Source organism: Abramis brama (assembly GCF_963993115.1).
Source record: "Abramis brama genome assembly, chromosome: 10".
Lineage (NCBI taxonomy): Eukaryota > Metazoa > Chordata > Actinopteri > Cypriniformes > Leuciscidae > Abramis > Abramis brama.
In genome coordinates, this window is record NC_139972.1 from 37718914 (window position 1) to 37730243 (window position 11330).

The 11330-nt window shown below is 36.0% G+C and overlaps 1 protein-coding gene across 1 annotated transcript; it reads right to left on the reverse strand.

Annotated features, from left to right (window-relative positions):
* Positions 1–10420: 10420 nt before the first annotated feature.
* LOC311090988 (claudin-3-like) lies at positions 10421–11068 on the reverse strand (the record flags this gene model as incomplete). The annotated part of the gene is made up of 1 exon (XM_084126670.1): positions 10421–11068. One exon carries the CDS (start codon positions 11066–11068, stop codon positions 10421–10423), a length of 648 nt encoding a protein of 215 aa, XP_083982796.1.
* Between the last annotated feature and the right edge of the window lie 262 nt (positions 11069–11330).

Genomic DNA, 11330 nt, shown 5'->3' on the forward strand with positions numbered 1-11330 from the left:
ATTTGTCATAATAAAATTTATTATTGAGACTTACCAGAGGTTCAGACGTTGATGTTTTATTGAAAATAATAAAGTTTGAAGTTACCATTATGGAGATGAGTGTTTGCTGTAGTTGGGCTCTTGACCCTTGACTTTCTAACTTTAGATTTACTCTGACTGCCTTAACTGAGTGTTTATATAACACAAACGTTATGGCATGAAAATCAGAGAGAAAATGTGACCAGGTGATGTTGGCAGGTTAATGATGACATATTGATGTCTGTGTGTGTCCAAAAGACACCGTAGTTCAAACCTTTGTTGTGCACAATGTCTTAAAAATTCTTCTGATTATCACAACACTGATGGGTCACATGCTGTAGAATCATAGGGCTACTACAAACAATAATGTAAAATTAATGACACATTTAATCAAAAACAAGACTCTCTAAGAGCTCAGTGAATCAAACATGGTGATTGCCATCATCACTACACAATTGACATCACATGATTCACTTTCTCTCTGATTTCTTAGCTATAATCAGCATGTTTTATAAACACAGAGTTACAGCAGGCAGAGAAAAACTAATGTCAGAAAGTCAAGGGTCAAGAGCCCAACTAAAGCAGTCACTGATCTCCATCATGGTGACTTCAAATGAAACAATAAATCATCAACATCTAAACCTCGTGTTAATTCTCAAACAGAACTGTAGATGTATGACAGAAATAAAGTCAGTCTGGTTAGTAATAAGTGATGCTGAGATCTTCACAGATTTAATGTCTTCTTTTCTCTTCAGTTGATTTCATCTTAGGCTGTGGCTGAAGTCAGTTGTAGTTCTTGTGTTTCTGCTCGTCTCTTTTTTCTGTTCTTGTTGTTTCTATAAATTGACATTCCCAGAATTCCCTGTGTGACACTTCACATTTGATGCTATTTCATTTAAATAATTATGTTTCTTCTTGGTTTTTGTTCCCAGTTTTATACATTTGGGGTTTATATTACATCATATATTGTTAAATGAATGTTTATGGCATTATTTGGAGTCGTGTGTGTCACCATGATGGTGTTTTGTATTTGTGTGTATGACACTGTGCACCTTCTAAATATTAACATGAGCCTCAGTTTGTGGAAAACTAATGGTATACTTAAATCATCGTGTGCTTTTCTTTTTTTACCACTTGTGTTATTATGATGTATCAGTATATTACAAAGATATAAAGCAGACTTTAATACTTTAGTGAAATTTAATGATAACATTTATCGGTTTATGTAATATAACGGTTGTCCTGTGAAAACTAAAAGGTTCCTACTGTATTATTTATGGTAAAGTACTGGGAACCACAGCTGATGTTTTTTTTACCACACATTTAAATCCTGCTGAAGGTTTTTTTTTTTTTTTTAAAGTAAGGTTGCTACCATATTTTTCACAGGTTTTTTTTACATTGTGTTTTTTTGCCCGTAAATTTAAATCCCGTAAAACATAAAAGGTTGCCACCATATTTTTTACGGTAAAATACTGGCAACCACAGCTGCCGTTTTTTTACCGTAAATTTCACAGTTTTTTTTTAACAGTGCATCTTTGAAAGAAGATGTGACCTCATCTTATAAGCATCACCCAATGATGCACAGACATCAATACTTGACACACACAACATTATGTTTTATTAACAAAGTTCGGGAGGAACACGTTCAAATGATCTATCCAATCAACACGTCTACCCAATCAGCATGAGAGGAGGCCTATATAGATCACTTTACATAGAGGGGGAGAATCTCCTCAACCACCACCAATGTGCAGCTCCACCTGGATGATGCGACGGCAACCATACTGCGCCAGAAGGCCCAACACACACCAGCTTATTGGTGAAGAGGAGACAGGAGTGGAGAGGAGTGATGAAGAGGAGTGATGAAGCCTATCAGTATATACAGTGGTGTGAAAAAGTGTTTGCCCCCTTGGTAATCAAATATGGCTGTAAAAAATAAATCTGCATTTTTAATCATTTTGATATTTTATTTAAAAAAATGTGCCAAACCCATCTTAAGTGTTTGCTGCCAAAAAAGCTAATGTTTTTGTTTCATCTGACCATAGAACATTTGAAAAGTAACTGACACTACTGGAACTTCAAACGGGACGGGTTCTATGGTCAGATGAAACAAAAACATCAGCTTTTTTGGCAGCAAACACTTAAGATGGGTTTGGTGCACACAGGGATAAAAAAGTAGCCCATGTGTAAAATGAAATACTCTGCTGTATCTTTAATGCTGTGGGCCTAATTTTCTGCCAGAGGTCCTGGACATCTTGTTCAGATACATGGCATCACGGATTCGATCAAATACCAACAGATAAAAGATCTAAACCTGACAGCCTGTGCTAGAAATCTTATAACGGAGAACAGGATGGAGAGATTCTGCATGGAGGAATGGTCTCTGATCTCTTGTCAGGTGTTCTCCAAACTCATTATAGGAGAAGACTCAGAGCTGTTATCTTGGAAAAAAGAGGTTGCAAAAAGTATTTAATAAAAGGGGGCAAACAATTGTTCCCAACGTGTTTTGGAGAAAAACATTTATTTCATAATGTGATTTTCCCCCACTTTCAATTATTTTACTTCAATGAAAGGTTAGATTTTTGCACATTTTTTAAATAAAATATCAAAAGGATTAAAAATGCAGATTTATTTTTTACAGCCATATTTGATCATATTTACCAAGGGGGCAAACACTTTTTCACACCACTGTATGGGGATGATGAGGAGGCCATGATGGACAGAGGCCACTGGGCAAATTTGGCCAGGATGCCGGGGTAAAACTACTCTTTTTCCAAAGGACATCCTGGGAATTTGAATGACCTCAGAGAGTCAGGACCTCGGTTTAACGTCTCATCCGAAGGACGGATTTATATGTTTTTGGTTATACATAATAATCAAGACAGGAAACAGGAAGACGAGGGACAGGAAACAGTGGACAAGAATGAACAAGAGACTAAGAACATGAGACACAATCTAAACAGACGTGACATGATCACTAGCTTTCAGTTTTAACATGGTATTGTTATTGTGCCTCAAATAAATGGAACATTTTACTTCTTTCAGTCAGCTCTTTTTTATATAAGCCTACCATTGTCTAAAACTGCATACACTCTGATATAATCATCACTGTCAGAGACAAAAAAATATACTAATATTTAAAATATAACCATTAAATAAGGTCTTTTTGCCAATGTGATAAAATGAGGTATGTAACTTTCAATTCAAAGAACCAAACAATGGGTTTTGTGTTCAAGATAATTTTATTCACTGTTTTGTCTCACACATGTGTCGAATGGAAGGTGCACATTCCAGTGTTTGTCGGTCTTAGCCTTTTGTGCCTGTAAATAAGAAAAGGTGAATGTAAATTATACAAATAATGATTTGTTTGTTATTGGTGAATCTCTTGTCTTACCTTCTTCCTGGAACTTCCTAATAGGAGGGGCTCGCGAACAGGAAGCCTGACTTACACCTTCCCAAAGGAGGAGGAGTTCAAGTATTGAGAATGTTGAATATTATTACATTGAATGCATGTCTTTTAAGATTCTCGTTGGTTTTCATGATGAAAATGGAGCTTGATAAAGAAGATGCTAATATTCATGTTTGAATGTTGATGATGATCTCATAAATAAGCTATATAGATTGTATTTGAGATAGTCTTGCCATTGGTATGTTTGAATTTGAGGGGAGGAGCCTCAACTATAAAGAGTCTAATTGTTTGGACAGAAAGAGAGAGAATGAAGGGTGACTGTTGGGCCAGTAGCCAACGTGTTTGATGTTCCTCATGTAAATATTATTTTGTTATGTTTTTTTTTTCTTTACTTTTGTTTGTACTTGTTTTTCCTGTATTGAAATTTTGGTGGATGGAACCCTGTTACACTGTTTGGAGCATGCCCTGACAAGAAAATTAAATCACCTTTAAGAGACTTCAGAGTTTTTACCCTTTTTTTTTGCTGCCTGCCTAGCCACAGCTAAGACCATCCTTACCACAGCCAATATCAGCTGAATGTGAAACTGAACAAACACAAGGTTTCTGTGTTTTGAGAAAGAAGCACAGATCTTTCTTTCAATGACTCTGGCGGTTCCTCACCTTCTCCAGTATCGGTCACGTGACCTCAGATTCAGAGGATCACTGTTGTGAGTCGGTTGAGTTTCCCTGTTTGAACAAAGAGAACTCTGTGAAGTAGATTGAGACCAATTATACAGACAACACTTCAAGTCATTGGGCTTAATAATGAAGTTATTCATTAGGAAACTGGAAATATGAAAACCTGAAAATATTTACCAGTTTTATAAAAGGGAATTATGTTAACAAATTACAGTATGTCATTATATATTTTTTATTATATGACAAATTCCTTATAATGTACATGACCTTTGGAAAAAGTCTGTTAAATGAATCAATGTAAATGTAAAATGTAATTGTTAAAAGTGTTCTGATCACCTGCTAGTATGCTCTGTAATGTATAGCCCATTACAGTACTTAAAACCCTTGTGAAAAAGAAGTACACTTTAGAATTCTTTGAAAAAGAGTCCTTTTTACAGAAATAATATACTTAAACATATACTTATATGTAAACTTAATTACATGCCATTTGCAATTAAATAAAAATGTATTAAAGTTCAAAGGCAGTTAGTTGAACTTTGATCCACTTAAGTACGTGTAAGATGTAATTTCATCATTCTTCCTATCTTTGAAATTGTTACATGTCTGTTTGTTTTTGGACTCTATTCTTTGTTTATTTTGTTGTTTCCCGCCATTCATTTGTTCCCATGGTAAACCTCCTCATTACTTCTTTTGGTTCAGCTGTGTGTCAGTTATCTTGTCAATCAGTTCCTCCCAGAGCCATAGAGAGAAAGAGTTGCGACACTCCCATAGACCTCCGTTGTAAAAAATGGCGGCGCTTTTAACCGCCTACTTCCGGGATTTGAAGATCGGATTAGTTCCAAACACTGTCATTTGGGCGTTGGACACCATTCACTTACATTGCTGCGCGTCGAGTTGTTCCAGAGTTAAGTTGCTGAAATATCGACCTCTTTTGAATTGTCAACTGTCTATATTGTATCAGAGGCCCTTTGCGATGTTTATACTGATCTTCATTTGTACATGCACAGCGTAATTATTTATATTTTATGTTGGTTGTTTCAACCAATTTTCAAGCACTGCCTGCTAGCTAGTTAGCTAGCGCGACTTCGTCAGCTGTGACAGTAAGAGTTCGGTAATGAATCGCTACCACCTTTATTATAGCAACTTTTATTTAATTAAATTTTTTGGGATATACTAACTTTTCATTATGTTTTATTGTCTTGAGTGAAGCGGCTTGTGAGAACAATGCTGGACCTCGGATTGTTATGGCCATCACCAGTCCTGTCTTTTTCATGGATCACCTGCCCCTGGTTTTTGTTTTTCTTGTTCACACACACTCACACAAGCACACATTTTTGTTGTCTGTCATTGTTTAATAAAACATATTTTATTTGAAAACCTTCATTTGTATCAGCCATGCTTAAATTCGCTTTTAATCTGTTATAGTTTTGATAATGTGTATGGCTTAATCTTAAAATAATATTCTTAGTCTTAACATGATCATGTTTCACGTTGTGGTCCTGGGGGTGAAGCTAGCTTAAGCGAATTCTGAACGGACCGCCACGGCAGACCTCTTTGCGTGATCACGAAGGTAGGCTAATAACTGCTGAATCAAAATTTATAAGCAAAATCACGGGATCAATAGCCTAATACAGCCCAGTTGTGCTGAAATAAATATCATGAGACGTCCATCATCAGATGAATGATATGGAAAAGTTAAGTTAGCTAAAGCCAGTGCTGCCCATGCGAACATGAACACTAAGCTTTTCCCTCCAAAAATATAGCCTAAAACTTATCTCCAAATGCAAAACTGGCATTAACAAAATGCAATAACAGCTGAAAAAGTACTTGGGTGTGTGTTTTATTTTATATTTACCGTTCAATAATGCAATCGCTGCTGTCTGTCCCATAGAAGAACATGACAGCCAGTGTATGTTTTGGAACTATTGGGGCTTACATGAACCACGTGACAGCCATAGCGGCGACATCAAAGAGTGTCGCAACTCTTTCTTTCTATGGCTCTGGTTCCTCCCTGTCACCTGTGTATTTAAGTCGTAGTCTTGTACTGTCTAGTTGTCTGTCTTCATCTTTGTTGGATGGTTATTTTTGAGTTTCTCTTCCTGTTCCTTGTGGGTTTTGATTAAAAGACTTTTTCCTGGAATCATCCTTTGTCGTGTGCTTCATTGACACAGCAATTCCGTAACAGAAATATGGTTAGCTTTACTGCCAAAGCATTTATGGTAAACTAAAATCTACTTTTTTATTTGCAATTGTGCCAGTGCAGAGTGAATGCTGAGGGAAGGATAGTGAACAGCTCGGATATGTCGTGGGCAAGTGCACTACCATCTGAGCCAACAGTCCAACAATTTAATGACATTTCTATTGAAACTTGTATGTCATGTATTTAAATACATTTGTAATTACACATTTGTAATGATGAAGTAAAATTTTTAAAATGTAGTACATTTAAAATATATTAACTCTAAATGTAATATCAAATAACATAGTCAAGTACTTTATATGTGGAGTAGTATGTTAGTCAACACACAAAAGATTATTAAAACAATGATTTAAAATGTATTTGAAAGTAAAACATTTAATTTGGCATTATTACAAAGTGCACTTAAAAAAAGGCAATTAATACAATCAATTATTAAAGTGTAGCCTGAAATCTCATGTAAACTAAACTAAACTAAACTAAACTAAACTAAACTAAACTAAAGTTGACTTGGTAATAAGTATTTGATAAAAAATAAGTATTTGGTTTACATATTTCTGCCTGTGAAATTTAACGTTTGTTATGTTTGTGTTATTTTTATAGTATTTTGATAATTACTTGATAAAACTTTTTACTATAAGTGTTGCTTTTATTTTCCTATGGCATATTAAATTAATGACCATGTTTACACGCAAGTTATGGTTAAATGGATAGTTCACCCAGAAATGAAAATTACCCCTTGCTTTACTCACCCTGAAGTCATCCTATGTGTATATGACTTTCTTCTTTCAGACGAATACAATCAGAGTTATATTAAAAAATGCCAAAGTTGATAATGGGAGTGAATGGCTTTATGTCTTTGGAAGTCCATCAAAGTGCATCTATTCATGATAAAAGTGCTCCACACGTCTCTGGGGGGTTAATAAAGGCCTTCTGAAGTGAAGCGATGCGTTCGTGTAAGAAAAATATACATATACATACATTTACTTTAACCCCTTAACTGTCACCCCCCTTTTTGAGAATGGACATTAAAATGCAAACTTAAATGGCTGTAATTCTAAATTTGGTCTTGTCTTAAAATAAAACACTCAGCAGATTATTGCTGAAGTGAAAGCACTTCAAAAAATTAGAGTATGAAAAAGTTATGGAAGTTTAAATTTACAGTAAATAAAATATATTGTATTTAATATTTTTTATTTTATATAAAATATATATTTTACAAAATATTTTTTTTACTCTAAAATTACTATAAAATCAAAGCCATATATCTAACCAAGTTGTGTTTCAAATTTGAAGTTGATATCACAAAAATTGAAGTTCCCATGAAATTTTGTTTAGGCGTAATACCAAAAACAGCCACCGGGTGACATGCATTCCATTGAATTTAATTGTATGCAAATGCATTCTGCCGTAACAAATTAATACATTTCTGTCCAAATATCACTTCTGTCACCTTGAGACTCAGACCTTTCTGACAATATGTGTTTTGTCAAGATTAGAAAAGGTTTTGATCATAAATGATGAAACATGATGACGCCCAAAAGGGGAGGAGCCAGATAACATTTTTTAGAGTACCGTTTCTATGGTAACGCAACGTCCAATTTCAAAACAGTTTTCACAGGATGAATTCTGAGTTCGTAAGCTTTCAAATGATACCTAATTTATGATAACTACTAAAATATGTGATGTAATAAAAAAGGCGATAAAAAAGATATATTTTATAGGATAATATATATATTATACTTTTTAGAGGATAATATTATTTTTATAATTTTTTATTGACAAATACTAGATTATATGTTTTATTATGAACTTTTAGCATGAAAACCAAAGTTTCAATTATTAAAAGTGTGTGACAAATGTCAGAACTCCTGTAATGATGTAGATTTTTTGAGGTGCACTCTTGTCAAAAAATCATCTATTACTGTTCCTACATAATTTGTAACAAAAAACAGTGCTAACATATCTATTTAGGAGCCTTAGACCTTTCCAACGATATATAGTTTGTCATGATTAGATTAGGATTTAATTGTAATATGGTGAAGTAAACATAGGCGTCCCGCTAGCGGGACGGTGACAGTCAAGGGGTTTAAGCCTTAATTCCACAAAAAGACGTCCACATGCTTCACAGCTGTTGGAATGACCCTGCAGTCAGCATATTTCCAAATTAAAGAAATACCACCGTTTGTTTAATCATGTTAGTAACTCAGCAAGTAATTTATTAAAATCATTCATTCTCATTCATTTCTGCACACAGCATGACATAGTGATTTGCAAAATGTAGACCATTAGACTTTCACAGTGCTTTCAGACATGGAAAAATGAAAAACTCACTATACAGTTAGTATGCTTTCCGCTGTCTGTTGCCTAAATAGATTGTAGACTGTGCCATCCATATATCATTTTAATTATTAAATTAACATCGGGGGGAAGAACCCCTATTAATGGTATTAATGTTATGAATGTAGGTAATTTAGCCTGCATGCTGGGCTTAACTGAGCTGACACTGATCCTGTGTTTATAGAAACAGGTGACTTACCCTGGTAAAGTGATATGCTTGATGTATGCGTCATTCATATGAGTCCCTGTTCAATATTTCAAGTTGCCGCAGTTCAAAGCTGCTAAAACTGGATCTCAATCAAGTATTTCATTTAATTACAATTAATGCTGGGCAACGATTAATCGCGATTAATCACATCCAAAATAAAATTTGGGTTTACACAATATATGTGTGTGTACTGTGTATAATTATTTTGTATATATAAATACAAACACATGCATGTATATAATTAAGAAAAATGTTATTTATATATAAAATATTTATATATGAAATAAATTATGTATAAATATATATACAGTATATACATGCAAATATTTCTTAAATATATACGATTAATCATTACCCAGCACTAATTATAATACATCACTCAACAGAATTAATAAAGATGGTTTCTGACTAAGTATTCTGTATCCATTTTTATGCATTTGTTGCATTGTTTTATTTTATTTTATAATGAAGATAACTTCAGGTAGATAATTCACCTCTGACAAGTGTATTTGTTAAACTACTGCCAATGTATTCTGTCTCTTACTTGCCACCATCTGCCACCTACACCTGTAAGGTGATCTGTTGATGATTTCATGGTGTGTATTTGGCTTTGTTGCTAACTGGAGGTAACGTGGCCCTGTGGCTCGAGTTTCAGGTTTTCTCAAGTCATCATGATTATAAAGGAACAGACACTGAGATGAATTCAAGCATCCATACTACAATATTCAAAATTCATCATGGGTTGATGTATTTATTTATTGTTGTACTGGAACAGAAAGGTACAATGTTAATGTTCCTGATCAACAATACACTATACAGCCGCTTACACAGATTACAAACTTTGGACAAAAATGACCGTGCACAGATCCTCGGCTGTTCTTTCGGCCTCAATGCTCACTATAAAATAGTCACACTCTCACCCATTCCAGCCCTCCTCCCACAGTTCTGGGTCACGATAGCCCACTTAAACGATCCTAGAGCAAGTTTTTAGTTCAGTTTAGTTACTTGAATTTTTCTAATACAAATTGAAGTGTCAGCAAGTGTTTATCAAACAATGATACATGTAAAAGAGTATCTGCTTCTACAGCTTGATGAAAAACGTATAAATAATAAAGAAATGCACATTACAATTCGAATCATATAAAGATTACGACATGCAACATACTCATTAAAACATGGACATTTACCTGTGTCTACTTGAGGAAAAAGGACAATGACAAGTTTAAATTCTCCAACATAGTAAACACACAGTCAACTTGTCTGTGCCAAAAATCTTAGTGCAACTAGTCCTACAAAACTAAAAGAAATGGCCAATAAATAAAAAGTCAGCTTTATACACCTCAGGTAACTGAAAATTCGGTCGAGAGGAACAGTCCGAGTTTACATTTTCATAGCAATTACCAAAGGTCATTTTCACACGGTCAGCGTTTGAGTTCTTATATTTTGAAGAGCCAAAACCATACTGGCACAGAGACCAAAAACATCAAACAACTTCCTCAGACATGTTCCCCCGTGGCATTTTTCCACTTTTCTCCAGAAAATATGATGTCCATATATTGAGCTGTTGGTTTCACACATAGTCTCTTCTGTCATACCCTCCTCCACCCGTTGAGCGAGACGCAGGATACGGCATTCGAGACTGGCTGTATTTCTTCTCCTGTGGAGGACAGGAGCAGCAGAGCAAGGAGCCCCCCATGATCAAGAGCACAGATGCTGCCCAGCCTATGTACAGCGCGGCTCCCAGCTCCCGTCTCTGGGCATCGGGCAGCAAAGGGTTGTAGAAGTCCCTGATGATACTGTTGGCAGACCAGGACACAGGAATCAGCTGCATGAGCCCAGCCACGATGAAGAGCACCCCTCCAAAGATCATCACTTTAGCTTTGGACGCCTCATCCTCAATGCAGTTGGTGCACTTTGCTCCTCCGATGGACACCAGCACAGCCAGGACGGTCAGAAGGATGGATATCACGGTCAGGGCTCGAGCTGCTTGGAGGTCCTGAGAGAGGGCCAGCATGGATTCATAGACTTTACACTGCATCTGTCCCGTGCTCTGAACCACACAGCTCATCCACATACCATCCCAGATGATCTGAGCCGTCACGATGTTGGAGCCGATAAATGCTGTGACCCTCCACATGGGAAGAGCACAAGACACGATGGCCAAGAGCCAGCCCAGCACACATGACACCATCCCTATGAGCTCCAGCCCTAAAGACATGACTTCTTAAAGATCTGTGACTGCTACATGCAATGCCAGAGCGTTCAGGAAGCGGGCAAGCAGCTAGAGCAGATACAAGCCTAATTTGAGCTAATGCCTCAGAGCAAATGGAGCGCATCTGTGACAAAACAAGTGTCCTTTATACCCCAGATCAGGTAGAGAGGAGGAGTCTGTTAGGATGAAGACATTACACAGAGGAAGGGCTTAGTCACACCAGAACTAAAACTGCTCTCCATTCTTGGAAAGTATTGGGAATTAAGAA